Source organism: Salvelinus alpinus, chromosome 29, assembly GCF_045679555.1.
Source record: "Salvelinus alpinus chromosome 29, SLU_Salpinus.1, whole genome shotgun sequence".
Classification (NCBI taxonomy): Eukaryota; Metazoa; Chordata; class Actinopteri; order Salmoniformes; family Salmonidae; genus Salvelinus; species Salvelinus alpinus.
Window position 1 is genome coordinate 44,506,069 of NC_092114.1, and position 20,691 is coordinate 44,526,759.

The 20,691-nt window shown below is 41.9% G+C and overlaps 1 protein-coding gene across 6 annotated transcripts in view; it reads left to right on the forward strand.

The window, feature by feature from the left end:
- LOC139559062 (sodium bicarbonate cotransporter 3-like) overlaps positions 1-9,771 on the forward strand; it is a 68,891-nt gene extending 59,120 nt beyond the window's left edge. For 5 of the 6 annotated variants that reach the window (XM_071374719.1, XM_071374721.1, XM_071374724.1 and 2 more), the window contains 13 exons: positions 271-516; positions 769-874; positions 967-1,128; positions 1,474-1,587; positions 3,150-3,311; positions 3,596-3,721; positions 4,033-4,158; positions 4,365-4,433; positions 4,683-4,856; positions 5,076-5,213; positions 5,409-5,509; positions 6,222-6,332; positions 7,149-9,771. In XM_071374719.1, coding sequence (XP_071230820.1) covers positions 271-516; positions 769-874; positions 967-1,128; positions 1,474-1,587; positions 3,150-3,311; positions 3,596-3,721; positions 4,033-4,158; positions 4,365-4,433; positions 4,683-4,856; positions 5,076-5,213; positions 5,409-5,509; positions 6,222-6,332; positions 7,149-7,233 — 1,720 coding nt within the window. In that variant the 3' untranslated portion in view covers positions 7,234-9,771. The remainder of the gene's footprint in view (positions 1-270; positions 517-768; positions 875-966; positions 1,129-1,473; positions 1,588-3,149; positions 3,312-3,595; positions 3,722-4,032; positions 4,159-4,364; positions 4,434-4,682; positions 4,857-5,075; positions 5,214-5,408; positions 5,510-6,221; positions 6,333-7,148) is intronic. The other variant, XM_071374722.1, reaches the window with a different exon arrangement.
- Positions 9,772-20,691: the final 10,920 nt, after the last annotated feature.

Consider the following 20,691-nt stretch of genomic DNA (forward strand, 5'->3'; position numbering starts at 1 on the left):
CAATGCCTTGTAAAGTTGATATTGAGGTTAAATAAAGTGTGCTTTCTTAATTTACCAAATTTTTCTAACCGTTGCTTTAGATAAAATCAAGACATCAATATTCTTGTTATGTTTTCTTGTATGAAAAATCTTAAATTACAGCTCACTTTGAGCAAATTTGTAATTTGCGAATAATCGCAGAGAATCCCGCGAGTCAACTCGATTGCATTGTTTAGTGATTTGACAGCCCCACCACTATTGAGTCTCGAACTCCTCTCCTCTCCTACCCAGGGACTACGGCCTGTCCTACCTGTCTCTGAGGACCAGCATCGGCCTGTGGACGGCCTTCCTCTGCCTGGTCCTGGTTGCCACAGACGCCAGCTCCCTGGTCTGTTACATCACCCGCTTCACAGAGGAGGCCTTCGCCGCGCTCATCTGCATCATCTTCATCTACGAGGCCCTGGAGAAGCTCTTCCACCTGGGGGAACACTACCCCGTCAACATGCACAACGAGCTGGACAACCTCACCCTCTACTCGTGAGTCTGGGTCAGAGAGCCTCGGCGGAGGGCAAAAGCCGCGGGAAATGGGAGCTGCCATTTTTCCGCTGCCTTTAAAAAAAATAGCTGACCAAACACACATTTTATTCAGGAAATGTACCTTTTCTATTTGGATTGCAGTGTTTCAGATGATATTACCACCGACTCGCGCCCAAAGATGGAAAAGGGGAAATGATGGTTGTGTGGGGAGTGTAAGGCATGGAGTGTGTAAGATTTCTTCTCTTGACTCAGGTGTCAGTGTTCTCCACCGGCCAACGCCTCCACTGAGATCTTGCAGACGTGGAACCAGACAGGACACACACCAGACTCTATCTCCTGGAACAGTCTCAACGTATCGGTCAGTCAGAGGACACACACAAGGAACACACACACTGCGAAAACATCTGTTGAGCCTGTGTATTTCTCTGACCCTTTTACTCTCTTTGCCAGATGTGTAACCTGCTCCATGGAGAGTTTGCTGGTCCTGCCTGTGGTCACCACGGCCCCTACATCCCAGATGTCCTCTTCTGGTCCATCATCCTCTTCTTCACCACCTTCTTCCTCTCCTCCTTCCTCAAGGAGATCAAGACCGAGCGATACTTCCCTACAATGGTGTGTTATTCACTTGCGATCAGGGCGTACAGCTAGTGTGTGTGTGTGTGTGTGTGTGTGTGTGTGTGTGTGTGTGTGTGTGTGTGTGTGTGTGTGTGTGTGTGTGTGTGTGTGTGTGTGTGTGTGTGTGTGTGTGTGTCCATGTTCCTCTAAAAGTGTATTGTGCTGCAACAACATTCACAGTTTAATTTCAAGGTCGTCACATTCTTCCCACACAATATGTCTCATGCTTTGCTGTTACCATTAGCTACTGTGTGTGGGTGTTCCCACTGAGTGAATTACAATGGCTTTGTTGTTTACACTTTACCACGTTTATGAAAAATGTCATTATTATGGGTTGTGCAGGTACGCTCCACCATCAGTGACTTTGCCGTGTTTCTGACCATTATGATCATGGTGCTGGTGGACTATCTGATGGGCATCCCCTCTCCTAAACTCAACGTACCCGACCGCTTTGAGGTAGGACTCTTTTGATACTGTATCTCTGTGTAGGCATTCAAAAGACGCCGTACTGCCATATGGCATACTGATCATATCAACATGTCATGTGATACTGATGACAGCAATGATATATATATATCCTGGGCTGATACTAGAGGCAGTAGTGATACCAGTAAGCTAATGTGGACACTGACCTATTCAGATCTGTCGAGCGCAACGGGATGGCTTTCTTTTAGCCTTAGCGTTGAAGCTAACTCTCTGCCCTGCTGCAGATCCACCTCCAAGCACCACGGCAGGTGTAATAGTGTAATGCGATAGCTAGATACTAGCCTTTTGCATTATAGCTAAAATCAATCAAAGTCACACAGGATACAGTAAAGTGTACACAGGACAATGCAATGTACAATGAAAAACATCATGAAGGACCACACACAACCCAGCCACGGACTGTTCACTCCCCTACCGTCTGGCAGACGGTATCAGAGCATCAGGTCATGGACCACGAGGCTCAGAGACAGTTTTTACCCACAAACCAAACACTTGAACTGGAACTGACCATTTACACTGACTCTCCGTACCTTAGCACACCTGCACTCACTCAGTCAGTCACTCAGTCACTAAGTCAGTCAGTCACTAAGTCAGTCACTCACTCAGTCACTAAGTCAGTCACTCACTCAGTCACTAAGTCAGTCACTCACTCAGTCACTAAGTCAGTCACTCACTCAGTCACTAAGTCAGTCACTCACTCAGTCACTAAGTCAGTCACTCACTCAGTCACTAAGTCAGTCACTCACTCAGTCACTAAGTCAGTCACTCACTCAGTCACTAAGTCAGTCACTCACTCAGTCACTAAGTCAGTCACTCACTCAGTCACTAAGTCAGTCACTCACTCAGTCACTAAGTCAGTCACTCACTCAGTCACTAAGTCAGTCACTCACTCAGTCACTAAGTCAGTCACTCACTCAGTCACTAAGTCAGTCACTCACTGTCACTCAGTCAGTCACTCAGCCACTCAGTCACTCACTCAGCCACTCAGTCACTCAGCCACTCAGTCACTCACTCAGCCACTCAGTCACTCACTCAGCCACTCAGTCACTCACTCACACAAGCCCACACATATGCAGGTACAAACACACACACACACACACACACACACACACACACACACACACACACACACACACACACACACACACACACACACACACACACACACACACACCACTGCTGCTATTGGACTTCTGTTTAATATTGCACAACACACTTCATATCTCCCTTCCCCGGCACACGTGTAAATATTGTAATGTGCCTTCCTTGTATTTATAGCTCTGCTAAATATCTATTCTATTTTATTTTAGCTTCTATTGACTTCTACTCTTTTTATACATTTGCATTACTTAATTATTTTCTATTCTTATTGTTGTCGCATTGTCGAGAGGGGAACCTGCAAGCATTTCATTGTACTGTTTACACCATGTGTTCCTGTGCATATGACAAATAAACTTAACTCGAACACTATAGCCTGACTGCCAGCTTTGAGCATTATAGTTTAAAAGCTAACTCTATGCTCTGGTCTACAGCCTACCTCCAAGCATCGCGGCTGGCTGATCTCCCCGCTGGGCACCAACCCCTGGTGGACCCTGCTGGTGGCGGCGCTGCCCGCTCTGCTCTGCACCATCCTCATCTTCATGGACCAGCAGATCACCGCCGTCATCATCAACCGCAAGGAGCACAAGCTCAAGGTGAGCCGGCGCTGGTTTATGGCATCGACTTCCGTAGTCTACAGACTCCATTCACACCGTCAAGGTGGGGTGGAACAGACGCATTTCTTACAAGGATGTTTTGTTCTGTCACCTTGTCCTGTCCATTATATTATCATTCACTGTGTTGAATGTAGCTAGTGTTTTCATGAAGCGTATTCACTGTGTACAATTCGGTGCTCCCAACTACAGTATACTATAATCACTTTTTATCCTCGTCTTTTCCCCCCTGGTCCCCCCCCCCCCCTTTCTTCTCCGTCATGTAGAAAGGCTGTGGCTACCATCTGGACCTGCTGGTGGTGGCGGTAATGCTGGGGGTTTGCTCCATCATGGGCCTGCCCTGGTTCGTAGCCGCCACCGTGCTCTCCATCTCCCACGTCAACAGCCTCAAGGTTGGCAAGCCTGCGGCTGTCTTTTGTTTATTCGTTCTAGGTCAGCGGTGTAAAACGCAATTCCCTTGTACCTCATTGATCAATTAAGGTCATCAATTAGTTAGGGACTGCTCTCACCTGGTTGTCTAGGTCTTAACTGAACATATTGATAGGAAATGACAAAAACCGGCAGACATTCGGCCCTCCGGGTATTAAGTTTGACACCTCTGTTGTAAGTGATTAGTTGTGAGTTGGGTTTTTGTTAGAAAAATAATGTATTTCTCTTGAGTATAATAGACATTCGTCTAATGTGATCGAATCAAATCTAAAAGGTGGAGTCGGGCTGCTCGGCGCCAGGAGAACAGCCCAAGTTCCTGGGCATCAGAGAGCAGAGGGTCACCGGCTTCATGATATTTGTCCTCATGGGCTGCTCCGTCTTCATGACCTCCGCACTCAAGGTGACACCTCTTTGGGTTTCAGAAAAGTGTTATAAAAAATAAGATGGGTTATTAATATAAGACGATGGGCGCTGGACCCATAATGCAATGTGAATGACTCTTATGTGTTCACCTTACAGTTGACATGGATGATTTTTTTTAAAGACGCTTGAAATTATTATTATTATTATATACTGTATGTCCAACCTTTCTCCCCCAACCTCCAGTTCATTCCTATGCCGGTGCTGTACGGGGTCTTCCTCTACATGGGAGCCTCTTCACTCAAAGGCATTCAGGTGAGATTATATTCAATGATTAGTTGAGGATATGATCAGAGATTTGGATCTTTAGACAGTAAAGCAATGCAATGCCTTTGTCTGTAATGATGAGCCTACTCTTTTTGTAATTAAACTCCCTTTGATCAAGAAAACATGTCATTGCAGTTGAACTCTTTCATTTCAAATGTGTTTCCTGACAAAAAAATGCGAAACGGATGATGAAATGGTGCTCAGGACAATGTTCACATCTCTCTCCCTCTCTCTTAGTTCTTTGACCGTATCAAGTTGTTTGGTATGCCAGCCAAGCACCAGCCTGACCTGATCTACCTGCGATACGTTCCCCTGTGGAAGGTCCATGTTTTCACCCTGGTGCAGCTCACCTGCCTCATACTGCTGTGGGTCATCAAGGCCTCCGCAGCCGCTGTCGTTTTCCCCATGATGGTAATACCCATAGAGCTAAATGTTTTATAGTAGTACTGCCATCACTCTATCTCTCCATGGTTAATATCACTCTCACAATTTACAAACTGGAGAAATGTGATATCTTGTCTACCAACAAGGGTGTTTGTAAACATGAAAATATCTAAAACCGTGTGTATGGGCCTGTGTAGTTCTTTTGCTTCCTCTCTCCCTCTTAAAATATCCTGTTTTTGCTTAAAGGTGCTGGCCCTCGTCTTCATTCGGAAGCTTCTCGACTTTTTCTTTACCAAGAGGGAGCTCAGCTATCTGGACGACTTGATGCCCGAGAGCAAGAAGAAGAAAGAGGATGACAAGAAGAAGAAGGAGAGGGTGAAACGGGTAACAGACAGTGGCACTTTAAAGCCATTAGTTCCCCCCCCCCCCGACAACATTCCCCGTCTAGCACGCTAACATGACTTGCCCCCGCAGAAATCCAACTAGATCGGGCAAAGCCGCCGCTCAGACGATGTCAATTTGACTGCACTCTCATGGGTACACTCGATTGTAATTCTCCGCTTGTCCCCTTGGTCCCAGGCTTTATTGCTCATAGAAGAACAGGTGGGCGCGAACGCTGTGAAGGTCCATTATGACGGTGGGAACCTGCTCAAGATCCCAGTCAAAACGTTCTCAGGGAGGTGAGTGGCGCCCACCACGCAACAGGAGTACAATACGAAACATTACACTAGATAGATAAATGAAGGGCACACTTTTCTTTAGCTTTATCTTTGTGTGATTTGACGATATCATTTTATTATGGTATAAAACAACAACAACAAAAATCTCCATCTCTACATTCTCGGTATTGCAACGTGAAGGTAACCGTGACGATGTTAGTTCGGTAACGTGTTTATCTTGAACAGATCGTACAGAATAATCGCTCATACCTTCCCAGTGGATGAAGAGGCGGTAGGGGTGGGTGTCTGATATATCCAGCCCACGTGATGAGTTTTAACCCTACTCAGGAATATACAGTAACGACAGTGAGCGCATGGCCAAAATCGTAACTTGGCTATTTACTATACCTGTAGATGATGCCTTTTTATCGAACACACACTCCCTGCGTGTTGCGTTTGTGTGTTGGGGGGGGGGGGGGGTTGTTATGATACATACTGCTCCATCGTATCATGGCAAGGTAAAAAGGCTCTAAAACCATGTGAATACTAATGACTAATGTACACATTGATTACATAGAGAACTCACCCCAGACAACCATCCTCCAATAGTCACAATTGCCTCCAAAGCTGGTGCCAAGTAGCCCTGTTTGCTTCAATCTTTTGTTTGTTTACCTTATCCATATGCATGCATGTCTCCCCTCCCTTGTTCTGTCCTGTTCCTCGCTGCATGTAGCTCATGTGACCTCGGCAATGTTAATATCTCTGAGGAAATGGCCAAAAGCGGGGCATGCAAAGCAGTGGCGTTGAGCGCCGACTTCGGCCCGTCTATGAAGCGTAGCCAAAGGTAGCTATGCCGACAACGACTCGTCTTTAGCTGTCACCCCTCTTTGTCCTGAAAATGGAGGGGCCTTTTTTCCCAGGCACACCTCAGGTCTACTGAAATCTCATTAAGACAAGATCACATTGATAACTTACCCCTTGTAGATCATATAATTCTATTATATTCTGTGACTATTCTTATGGACAGTAACGAATCTAATATAACTAAATAATCAACTTAATTCTGTGACTAGCCCATGAATTAATTAATAGGTATGATAAGGACAATCTATCCATTCGTATGTAACGAGAGTATTAAGTTATTGCTTTTGCTGTGTCATAACTTGCATCATGTTCAGTCGCTTGTATGTTGTGAGATCTGAATTGTGTGTGGATATTTCCATAAAACAAGAATACATTCTATTCTCCTGAATATTGTATTTGCCTACGGATATATTTGCCTACGATATACATTTACATTTACATTTAAGTCATTGAAGAGGCTTTGCCCTGAGGTTCTTACATGTCCTGAGGATCTAACTCGGTGCTGCCACGTTTTATCCTTCCGTCCCAATTATAATAGTTAAGAACAACATAATTTAAGACATGAGCCCGCCATCTTCAAGTCTAGGGTGTTAACAACCGTATATTCTTAGAGCATGATATGAGCTTTGAGTTTAATTTTAGCATTGCCGTCTGACACTTTCACAGACAGCATTGCACTTACATCAGAAACACATTTCCTGCTTATCCTTGACACATTGATATCCTGGCCCAGCACAGCACAACCAGCCCATTGATGCCTCTCTTCCCATCTGCTTCCCTCCCTTGTCTCTGGCAGCCAGGAGAAGGTAGCCTGTGTTAGAGTCAACATGGACACTACCGAGGCAGGAGGAGAGAGTTCAGCCTTAGAGACTGCCTTGTGATGGAGGAGACCTTGTCCTACCCCCCACCTAACCCCACAGAGGGCCACCCTGGTACAGTGAGCAAGCTAGGACTTGAGCAGAGCAATCAGACTGGTCTCTGGAAAAGAAGCCCCTTTTGTGGGTCTGCTGGGTCAACAGTTGAGCTCCAGTGACCTCCAGTGGTCCAGTGTAGCTATGGGGGTCTTGAGGCCCACCAGTGCACAGAGGACTGACTGCCCCGCAGTGGCGAGCACATTGCCGGGACATGAATGAACCAGACTCACACTGCCTACCGAAACCCCGTGTCAACCAATCATTTCCCACCCACTGCCACAGATGCCAAAGGATGGGGCCACCACCGTCACACATATGCGGAATCTTCTTCAATTGTTGTGTATGCGTAAATTTACTTAATTGTACTATATAAGGTATATTTTCTCATGTACATTTTAAGTTATATTTTATTACCAATTAAGAGATTCACCCTTGCATCCTGTTTTTTGGGGCACATGTCATATGTGAGCTATTCTGGTTTGTCTACATTTTTTAAATAATATATATTTCCTTTCCAAAAATGTACTAAACACAAACCAGCTCCAGAAACACATGTCAGTCAAGCCATGATGATTCAAGTTGTTATTTCTGTGATTTTCGTCAGTGCAAACTGGTTACATCATGACTTAACACGGGGAATCTAAATCTAAACTGTTGCAAACCAAACAAAGAATGTAGACATTCGGACGCCTTTACCCCCATAATCTGTCTTGCTTGTGAAACATTGACAACGGTTGTAGTGGCGACATCTTTTCACTGCCCCTGTACTGTATCTGTACTGTATACTCTGCAAGTTGCATTCTCACTATTGGTATTGCTGCTCAGATGAAGTTGTTCAACTGAGAATATTTCTTTGTTTGTAAGTATATGTTGTTATGCTGTTTCTGTGGGATTGTGTGCTTTCTGTTGTATGTTTCTATGGAACATTTTCTGAAATACTAATTTTAAGGTTAAGAAAGTGATGGGATGAATACTACAATAAGCACTTTAGATTTGTTTGCCAGTAGGAATTAGTGCACAGGTCTGAATTGAGTTAAAAACCATTGAATCTGAAGATCCACAGAACTGTTGCTCAAATGTCTAGAAAAAGTTACAACTTTGAAATCAACATGATTTCTGATTGTGGGAAGTTTTTTACACTCATCGCTTGTCTGTCACTATTCGCACAGTATTTCACTATTATAACCTATTTGTGTATTATTGTTGGATTTATTATTCTCGGGACAATTATTTTTGGTAAACAGGAAAGTGAACAAAAAAGTAATGTGCCGTTAGATTTCTTCTAAAAGCAATGAACAACGTTATTCTGTGCAGTCAAATTGTATTCTCACAATATTGTACAATTTATGCTGTACAAGTTTTGATACTTGTGTGTCACAATGTACACCGTATCAGTAGGTTCAATATTGCAGATGTCATTTTTATGCTGAAAAATATTTCCAAAAATGATCTGTAAAATGCAATTATATATTTCTCATTTGCTTAGCGCACATGCTCCTGTTTTAGCAATAATATACGAGTTTTCAGTACGATACAATGTCTGGAGTGATGCTTCTATTGAGCTGTCTAGGGGGAGTTTGTCAAACCCCATCCACGTTGTGTGTCTCCTCTATTGACTATTAGTGTGTAGCTGATTTATACAGACAATAGCTTACGTGCCTTGTGAATGCTCTTTGTTGGTCTTTTATTCATACTGTAGACATAGTGTTAATGTTCAAGTAGTACACACACACACATTGCCCAAAAGGCGTAAGAGAGACGAGCAAGCTAGGACGGAATATCGACAGGCTGTTCATATCGGTTGAAACTGAAGTGAAATATGAATGCGGTAGTGCTCTGAATGTTTTTGTGAAAGTCACGTCCTCCTCAACCCGACAACCAACCTGATGTATTACATGACAAATATGAACTCATTAGTACACACTTCATCATACTAATTTGTCGATAATGTACTGTATGTGTTTGTATGTCACAGATGTAGTGTTTGTTCACGAATGGGTATGAACTGTAATTTTTGACATGCAATATCAGTGAATGTGCACAGAATTATTGTAACTTCAATATCACTAATGAAATTTACAGAAATCTAATGCATTTCGCCAAACACCTATCTTTTAATAAAAATTTAAATGTGCATTGTTGCAATTCGTTTGAACACAATTCTGGTAAAATGTTGGCTATTTTAAGTCATTACAAATGTTGTTTTGGTATTTGTGATACTATATGTATGCAGTAGGTACAATTCATTGTAGAACACAAATGGTATTGCAGTGCAATGGATTCCATCTGTATTATATGATCTTTACCATAAATAATATATGGCTCTGATCTGTACTATAAACAGGGTATTCTTTAGGACCATGTATTACACTGACCTCACTACTGCTGTCAGTCAAGCACAGAACATTCTCCTGTAATATGTTGTTGAATACGATAAGAACATGTAGGATGGAAACTATTTTTTGTAAGTGTTGATGGAAAGCAATTAAAAGTAAATGAAATGTCTATTGTTCCTCTCTGCATATTTAAGCCAAGTGCAAAGCACACCATCAGTATGTGTACAATACCTACGGTGAATCCCAAACCCCTACCAACTCTCTCTGGGGGCTCTCCGTTGTCACGTGTTGCTGACGAAACTCGCAGGGTGACTTCAAGAGTGGCGAAGGGATCAAATAAACCCATCAACTCCAGGACACACCCTTGACTTGAATGATGCAATTCATGTTCCACATTTAAATAATAAAAAAAGCATGAAATTCAAATGAAATAATTCCCCCTGTCGTTTTACACGATAAAAACCTTGGTAACAGTTAAACATTTAATGTGGGAAGTATTTCAGATGTAAAGTGTCATGTCTCGAAATCAGACACAAATAAATACAGGTGAATCATAATTAGGCAAGCCGATATTCATTTGTTAAATTGCGCAAACTCAAAAAGAATGCAGTGCGTTATGGGATACCACTTCGCTCTGAAGCCGCAGCGGTGGGATAAGTATCCAATTGTCATACTTGAGTAAAAGTAAAGATACCTTAATAGAAAATGACTCAAGTAAAAGTGAAAGTCACCCAGTAAAATACTGCTTGAAGTATTTGGTTTTAAATATACTTAAGTATCCAAAGTATATGTAATTGATAAAATATACTTAAGTATCAAAAGTAAAATTATAAATCATTTTGAATTACTAATATTAAGCAAATCAAGACAGCATCATTTTCTTGTTTTTATTTATTTACGGATAGCCAGGGGCACCCTCCAATGCGCAGACATAATTTACAAACAAAGCATAGGTTTAGTGAGTCCACCAGATCAGAGGCTGTAGGGGTGACCGGGGATGTTCTTTTGATAAGTCTGTGAATTAGAACATTTTATTGTCCTCCTCAGCATTTAAAAATGTAACGAGTATTTTGGGTGTCAGGGAAAATGAAGGGAGTAAAAAGTACATAATTGTCTTTAGGAATGTAGTGAAGTAAAAGTTGTCTAAAATATAAATAGTAAAGTACAGATACCCCAATAAACTACTTAAGTAGTACTTTCAAGTATTTTTACACCACTGGAAGCCAGTGTAGCAGATTCAGTCAAAGTGGCTATCGGAGGGTCCAATTAGCTTCTACACCCCCCATAATTTTCAGTCACTCAGTTTTGAGACACTTGTGCATATGGTGGAGGCGCGTGTGAATGCGCAAATGGAGGGGCGAGGGAAACAGGATGATTTGGGATTCAGCTAAAGCTTTTTAAACTGTTTAAGAGATAAAGGCATTATTCTGTAGTGTAGAGATTAAAGAAAAACACCAGACTAAAGAAGTTGAGATTGAAGGTGAAATTTAACATGTTTAATCAAAATGATATCCCTATATTAAAAGGTCATATTTGGCAGCTTTGGGGATTTTCAGCACTTTGTAGACTTTGTTCTGGAACATTGTGGTGAAGTGAGGTCGGGAGTTGATGGACAGGAGGGTACATAGCGGCAACTTTCCCGTTCTCCACGTCCCAGATCCCAGAACTGTGAAGTGTAGCACAGTAAGGTGGGAATCAGTGTGAGAGAACATAGTACAGGGCTTTGTTCATAACGCACCAAATGGAAGAAAACGGACTGAAACGGAGGGAAAGTGACCAATAACAAACTTGTTTTAATTTTCTATTGCAAAACGTATTTGTCACATGCTTCGTAAACTACAGGTGTAGACTAACAGTGAAATGCTTACTTCCCAACAATGCAGAGAAAAAAATATAGAAATATAAAAATAATAACAAGGAATATATACACAATGAGTAACATATTTTATTTATATACAGTACCAGTCAAAAGTTTGGATACACCTACTCATTCAAGGGTTTTTCTTTATTTGTACTAGACAAAGGGAAGACATCAAAACTTTGAAATAACACATATGGAATTATGTAGTAACCAAAAAAGTGTTAAACAAATCAAAATATATTCCATGACAACAGAGGTAGAGCCAAGGTCAAACGCAGGTGGTGGTAAAAGCTCAGAACCTTATGTGTGGTCAAGGGAAACGTGTGTGAAAGGAAAATAAATGACCTACAGTGCCTTCGGAAAGTATTCGTACCCCTTGACTTCTTCCACATTTTGTTACGTTACAGCCTTATTCTAAAATTGATTAAATATTTTTTTCCCCTCATCAGTCTACACAAAATACCCCATAATGGCAAAGCAAAAACTGGTTTCTAGAATTGTTGCTAATTTATTAAAAATAAAAAACAGAAATATCACATTTACATACAGTACTAGTCAAAAGTTTGGACACACCAACTCATTCAAGGTTTTTCTTTATTTTTACTATCTTCTACATTGTAGAATAATACTGAAGACATAAAAACTATGAAATAACACATTTGGAAACATTTAGTAACCAAAAAAGTGTTCAAATCAACATATATTTTAGATTCTTGAAAGTAGCCACCCTTCGCCTTGACAGCGTTGCACACTCTGTAAGTGCTGTTATTGTGAAGTGGAAACGTCTAGGAGCAACAACGGCTCAGCCAGGAAGTGGTAGGCCACACACGCAGAATGGGACAGACGAGTGCTGACGCGCCTAGCGCGTAAAAATCTGTCCTCGGTTGCAACAATCACTACCAAGTTCCAAACTGCCTCTGGAAGCAACATCAGCACAAGAACTGTTCTTTGGGAGCTTCACGAAATGGGTTTCCATGGCCGAGCAGCCGCACACAAGCCTAAGATCACGATGCACAATGCCAAGCGTCACCATCTGGCAGTCCGACGGACTAATCTGGGTTTGGCGGATGCCAGGAGAACGTTAACTGCCTCAATGCATAGTGCCAATTGTAAGGTTTGGTGGAGGAGGAATAATGGTCTGGGCTGTTTTTCGTGGTTCGGGCTAGGCCCCTTAGTTCCAGTGAAGGGAAATCTTAACGCTACAGCATACAATGACATTCTAGACCAGTGGTTCCCAAACTTTTTATAGTCCCAAACATTCAACCTCCAGCTTAGCACCTTGGTCAGCGCACTCTCAAATGTTGTTTTTTGACATCATTGTAAGCCTGCAACACACACACTATCCGATACATTTATTAAACATAAGAATGAGTGTGAGTTTGTCACAACCCGGCTCGTGGGAAGTGACAAAGAGCTCTTATATGACCAGGGCACAAATAATAATAATCAATCATTTTGCTCTTTATTTAGCCATCTTACATATAAAACCTTATTTGTTCATCAAAACTGTGAATAACTCACCACAGGTTAATGAGAAGGGTGTGCTTGAAAGGATGCACATGACTGCAATGTTGGGTTGTATTGGAGAGTCTGTCTTAAATAATTTCCCACACAGTCTGTGCCTGTATTTGGTTTTCATGCTAGTGATGGCCGAGAATCCACTCTCACATAGGTACGTGGTTGCAAAGGGCAGTGTCTTAACAGCGAGATTTGCCAAGGCAAGAAAATGAGAGCAGACCTATCCAGAAATCTGGCAGTGGCTTCTGATTCAATTCAATTTTCACAGAACCGCTTGTTGCAATTTCGATGAGGCTCTCTTGTTCAGATATCGGTAAGTGGACTGGAGGCAGGGCATGAAAGGGATAACGAATCCAGTTGTTTGTGTCGTCCGTTTCGAGAAAGTACCTGCGTAATTGTGCATCCAACTCACTCAGGTGCTTCGCTATATCACATTTGACATTGTCCGTAAGCTTGAGTTCATTTGCACACAAAAAATTATACAATGATGGAAAGACCTGTGTGTTGTCCTTGTTAACTTCTTTGGTATAGGGAGCAGCATTTTCACTTTTGGATGAATTTCGTGCCCATAGTGAACTGCCTCCTACTCTGTCCCACATGCTAATATATGCATATTATTATTACTATTTGATATAAAACACTCTGAAGTTTCTAAAACTGTTTGAATGATGTCTGTGAGCATAACAGAACTCATATGGCAGGCAAAAACCCAAGAAAAAATCCAAACAGGAAGTGAAAATTCTGAGAGTGGTCGTTGTTAAAGTCATCGCCTATTCAATTCGCGGTAATATATGGATCTGTTTGCACTTCATACGCCTTCCACTAGATGTCAACAGTCAGTAGAATGTGGAATTAAGCTTATGCTGTGTTGTGGGACCGGATGGGAGGGGAATGAGTCAGTGGTCTGGCAGATTGCCAGTTCTTGGTCACGCGCTTTCCTCATTATACCGTCATGCGTTCCATTACTTATAGAGACTGAAAAGAATTCTCCGGTTGGAACCTTATTGGATATAAATGATAACAACATCCTGAAGATTGATTCTCTACTAAGTTTGACCAGTTTATTCGACCTGGAATATAACTTTTTTAAGTTTTCGTCCGACGTTTGCCTGCATCTGCGCGAGCGTTTGGACACGTGTACTACACATGCTAGCAAAATTAGCTAATTGCAGAAAGAAAAGAGCTCTAACTTCTTAATCATAGCCTCAATTTTGTCCCGCACATTGAATATAGTTGCGGAGAGTCCCTATAATCCTAGATTCAGATCATTCAGACGAGAAAAAGCATCACCCAGATAGGCCAGTCGTGTGAGAAACTCGTTATCATGCAAGTGGTCAGACATGTGAAAATTATGGTCAGTAAAGAAAACTTTAAGCTCGTCTCTCTATTCCAAAAAAATGTGTCAATACTTTGCCCCTTGATAACCAGCGCACATTGTAAATGTTGTAAAAGCGTTACATGGTCTCTGCTCATATCATTGCATAATGCAGAAAATACACGAGAGTTCAGGGGCCTTGCTTTAACAAAGTTAACCATTTTCACTGTAGTGTCCAAAACGTCTTTCAAGCTGTCAGGCCTTGGCAGGCCTTGGCAGCAAGAGCCTCTCGGTGGATGCAGCAGTGTACCCAAGTGGCGTCGGGAGCAACTGCTTACACGCGCGTTACCACTCCACCATGTCTCCCTCAAATCAAATCAAAGTTGGCCCAGTCTCCCAGTTCCTGCCGCTGAAAAATATCTCCAGAGCATGATGCTGCCATCACCATGCTTCATCATAGCGATGGTGCCAGGTTTCATCCAAACGTGACACTTGGCATTCAGGCCAAAGAGTTCAATCTTGGTTTCATCAGACCAGAAAATCTTGTTTCTCGTGGTCTGAGAGTCCTTTGGATGCCTTTTGGAAAACTCCAAGCGGTCTGTGATGTGCCTTTTACTGAGGAGTGGCTTCCATCTGGCCACTCTACCAGGCCTGATTGGTGGAGTGCTGCAGAGATGGTTGTCCTTCTGGTAGGTTCTTCCATCTCAACAGAGGAACTCTGGAGCTCTGTCAGAGATCGGGTTCTTGGTCACCTCCCTGACCAAAGCCCTTCTCCCCCGATTGCTCAGTCTGTCAGAGTGACCATCAGGGCCTTCTCCGCAAATTGCTCAGTTTGGCCAGGTAGCTAGCTCTAGGAAGAGTCTTGCTGGCTCCAAACAATTCCTTTGACCTCATGGCTTGGTTTTTGCTCTGACATGCACTGTCATACCTTATATAGACGTGTGCCTTTCCAAATCATGTCCAATCAATTGAATTTACCACAGGTGGACTCCAATCAAGTTGTAGAAACATCTCAAGGATGATCAATGGAAACAGGATGCACCTGAGCTAAATTTCTAGCCTCATAGCAGGGTCTGAATACTTATGTAAATAAGGTATTTAATTTTTATTTAATTTTTTTATAAATTTGCTAAACTTTCTAAGAACCTGTTTTCGCTTTGTCATTATGGGGTATTGTGTGTAGATTGATGAGAAGAAAAAAAACAAATTTCATCAATTTTATAATAAGGCTGTAATGTAACTAAATTTGGAAAAAGAGAAGGGGTCTGAATACTTTCCCAATAGTCTGTATGTAATTGCATGTTACCAGGTGTTACATTGGGGGTATAGAGTTGAGACCCTTGGGATGCTATCATACCATTGGAATTCAATAGATCTCTCTTGAAAAAGGTCACAAAAAAATGTCAAATTCTGAGGAACGTAATTTCACCAATTTACCACAGCATATAACTAAATAACTGCAATTGTGATGATTCCAGGTTTGCAGACTCGTGCGACATCGTTTCTCAGTGCGATGATGGCCTAGAAAACTCCACCGTACAGGAATGAGTGTGACGAAATAACACTTGTCCCTGGGCATATACAACGCGTGTGACAAAACATTTATTTGTACTGCTCTAATTACGTTGGTAAACAGTTTATAATAGCAATAAGGCACCTCGGGGGGTTTGTGGTATATGGTATATCAGACCGTATACCACGGGTATGACAAAACATGTATTTTTACTGCTCTAATTACGTTGGTATATATGGCCAATATACCACGGTTAAGGGCTGTGTCCAGGCACTTCGCGTTGCGTCGTAGTTAGGCGTAGTTTATCTCTGATGAAAACAGACACGTCAACTCCCATCTTCTTTGGTTTGCAAAACTCAGTTGAGAGAAACACATTTCCGTGCCTGTCGTTTGTTGACATGACGGCCAAATTCAATGCAAATTCAATGCCTTTATCCTTTCCACCATTCCGGATGACTTCGGTTGATTGTAACAATTACTCATCATCCCTTTCAGAACTAAAATTGGGCCTGATCGAGTCTTCAGGTTCAGACTCCGAGTCCGATAATGCCTCAAAAAATTACATAATTGCCAGAGATACCAGCTTGGCAACTTGTTTCAGAATTTTTCAACCGCTTATTTTCTTTGTCAAACTTCGAAGTAATGAGCTAACGTTAGTTTGCTAACTAGCAAGCATTTCAGTCTATTTCCTAGTCTACTCACCCAACCAGCAACCAGGGAAGAAGTGTAAAAGGATGTCAAAGTGCCAAATTCCCAAACAACATAAAGCAGATGGCAAGTGAAGCCTAAAGAGAGAAATAAATAACATTTGATCAAATCAAAATACATTGATCCATCATCAAACCATCATTTATTAAAAATGTTAATGTTGGAACTATACTATGATAATTTCACAACAACAGCAGATAACAGTATGTTTCTTAATCCTGTGACAAGTCTGTCTAAATATCAATTCAGTAGTAATACCAGGTGCACAACAAGTAGTGACGTCATCTTGGCAGTGGAGATGGCCTGTTATTTGATGGGCTAACAGACATGCAACCTGAAGAGACAGACAACATAAGCATTTCAATGTATTGTCACGGAACCCTACTGTACAGCTGAGGATCTTCAGTACATAAACAGAATCTTGAAAATTGACTGGTACATCCCAGGTATGCGTTTTTACCTCAGTGTGTGGATTTATTTACCTGAGTTAGCAAAACAAATTGGGCAAATGGCCAAGGAGGAAGGAACAACACATTGCAAGCACCAAAAATTACTAGGGATCTTCCGGTTGGAATGCCTACAAAATGGTGCAAAGACAACAGTATTATTTGCATGAATCATCAGTGACATGTATTAATTTATCTAAGTGAATATATATCTAACTGAATATTTATCTATAAAACATAAATAGGGTTTTGAAAAGAGTGGTGAAGCCCAAGATGGTTATAAATAGTTAAGATCAATGGCATGTGAACTGAAAATACGTGTTCACAGCAGCATCTGCAGGACAAAGAAGGGATAGGAGAAGCTCTCCCTCAGCGGTGGAGTCCACATGACCCGAGTGCTCTGGAATACATAGCATGAGTTGAGATTACGCACTGATATGATATTTTTGGCCGATACCGATATCCAATACTTTCCTTGCCAAAAAAAATGATACCGATAACCGATATTAAATTTTTTTTGCGGCCTTTTAAGCATTCTAGTACAGTTAAATAGTTAACACACACGGACACAGCGGTCTAAGGCACTGCATCTCAGTGCAAGAGGTGTAACTGCAGTCCTTGGTTCGAATCCAGGCTGTATCACATCCGGCCATGATTGGGAGTCCCATAGGGCGGCACACAATTGGCCCAGCATTGTTCGGGCCGTCATTGTAAATAATAATTTGTTCTTAACTGACTTGCCCAGTTAAATAAAGGTTACACACACACACACACACACACCACACTGACCAACAAGTTATTTGTTGGCATTTATGTACAGTATGTCCCCATTACCAGTAAAACATAATCAAAACCTATTTCTTTCACTTACTTGCTTTTCAGTCGTTTCATTCTTACACCAGGATTTCTATGGAACGCCGTTTGCGTCTTTGCGCGTCAAAAAAGATACACGTCAAATAACACTATTTGAGTGTCAAATAAGCTTGTTGACCAATCAGGACCCGAATATGACAGCACGTCACATAAATAATTTAACATGTTCATAATTTTTTTACGTAGTTATTACACATTGATTACACTATCACTCGTATTTCATATGTCACGATTCATCGATACGAATGCTATGATGCTGGTAAAGTTGTCTCGCGCACCTACAGTGCTGGTCATAAAAAAAAGCTAGGTAGCTCATGGATGCAAACAATTTTCTTCCCCAAAAACATATCAAAAGGACAATCTGTTTCAGTAGCTATAGTTAGCTAGCTGTTTCACGCCCTGACCATAGTTTGCTTTGTATGTTTCTATGTTTTGTTTGGTCAGGGTGTGATGTGAGTGGGCATTCTATGTTGTATGTCTAGTTTGTCTGTTTCTATGTGTTTGGCCTGATATGGTTCTCAATCAGAGGCAGGTGTCAGTCGTTGTCTCTGATTGGGAGCCATATTTAGGTAGCCTGTTTGTTATTGTGGGTTGTGGGTGATTGTTCCTGTGTCTGACCATATGGTACAGTTTCGTTTTCGTTCGTTCACGTTGTTGTTTTTGTTTCAGTGTTCTATTTTCTTTATTAAAATATGGACACTTACCACGCTGCGCATTGGTCCTCCGATCCATCCTACTATTCCTCCTCAGAAGAGGAGGAAGACGAGCGTTACAAGCTGACTATATAGCTAAGTGTCATCATCTAAAATAATCCTAATTTATAAGACAGTTCTTATTTGATTAATGGTGGTCGGACCCATCTATGTGAAGCTAGCCACAATAAGGATTAGCCACAATAGTGGAAAGTATGGCGAAGTTCTACTATTTGTATTCATTTGCATCACTGTCAATGACATACTTTTATTTTGAAGGCAACCCGCAAATTCCACTATTGTGCCTAATCCTTACTGTGGCTAGCTTCACAACACATAACCTGGTCTGGTCGAGCATCACAAGCCAGATGAAGCTAGCTGGCTGCTTATAACGTTAGCTTTGGGCAACAGCTGGCTAGCTATTTATTTTCATGAACTGAAGTTAAATTTTACTAGGCAAACAAGTGGCAACCTAGCTAATACTTTCTCACAAGGATTCCTAAATCATTGCTAAGAATAATGAAAATGACTGCAGTTTCTACTGGTCATTGTTTTCAGGCTGGTTGTATTGGTGCTAGCTAGGTATCAAGCTAAAGCTAGCTACCCCAGAAGTTGCGGTCGAACAAATCATGCTTTATTACCAACGCGGTATTGTAAATAACATTGTTTGTGGCCGGTGTTTGCAGACTTTTTTGTACAGCTTTAACAGTGCTACTGTATCTTTTTTGATACCCAAACAGCGTTCCATAGTATGTATGTCGTGAAGCTAATAGCAGTGACGCTATTACTGTGTAACTCTGTTAGGGAAACATCTGAAAAATAGCGCACTTGGTAGAGTGCACCAGTGCTCGACCAGTCGGCAAAAGCCAACATCACCCACGACAGAGAACGGTTGATTGTCAAGGTCAACAAATTCCATTATCTTGGCTTTAATGGATTTCGCCTTTGAGTTGTCTCACTGAAATGTTCTTACTCTTTCAAATGACTGCTCAACTCATTTCGTTATGTACCTACGTTATATAGGTATGCACGGTAGCTTTGACATCAGATTTTTAACAGCGGCGTTAAACTAGACATCAGACCGATACCGGTGTTGGCATTTTTAGCTAATATCGTCCGATTCCGATATGTTCACCGATATATCGTGCATCCCTAGTTGAGATAGCATTCACCACCAGCCAACCCCCGTGAGGATCTAAGATAGAGTTTCCATACACTGTATACAACAATCAATTTACATGAATCTCAACAAAACATGAATTTTTTCAATTTAATTTGACCTTTATTTAACTAGGCAAATCAGTTAAGAACAAATTCTTATTTAGATTTGACGGCCTACCCCGGCCAAACCCTAACCCGGACGATGCTGGGTCAATTGTGAGCCACCATATGGGACTCCCAATCATGGCCAGTTGTGATACAGCCTGGAATCGAACCAGGGTCTGTAGTTATGGCTCTAGCACTGAGATGCAGTGCCTTAGACCGCTGCGTCACTCGGGAGCCCCAAGTGAGGAAACTTTCATATGGATTTCACAGAGTACACAGCTCCAAAGTGCAAAACTCTCTCTTACTTCTCCATAGTTGAAGAAGAGACACAGGACGTTGATGACACCTCCAAGACAACTGCCACTGGAAAGGACCACCCCCCCAAAAGGGGCACCAAAACAGCATGGATACCAAAGACCATGGTTTTATGGAGTACCATAGGGAGAAACTAGCCTGGGTACCTGTCTGTTTGTCCATCATGCCACTACTTGTCATGGCTTACAACAAACCAGTGGTCATCGACTGGTCGATCTTCTAGGCATTCATAGTTGATCACCAAACATATATTTTTTTGCGCTGTTGGCGGTAGGTTCACTTGATTCAGAAGCCCTGCGCACCAGGTAAGCAAAGTGTTTCCCTTTTGGACCATTTCATTTGTCTGAAAAGACAAACTCTTTCGAGTGTGCCTACAGCGCTGGCCAATCGGATAGCTCAAATCACCATGCCTGCAGCTTCCACGACCCCAGCCAAAGCAAAGTTTGATACTAGACTGAGATTTCATAACCTTTAAAACCATGACCAGAGAGAAACTGTCAAAGCATACAGCAAAGAGCTGCACTTTTTACGAGTGAGTTCATGTTTAAGTTTTTATTCAGCAGTCAACACTGTTTTACTTCA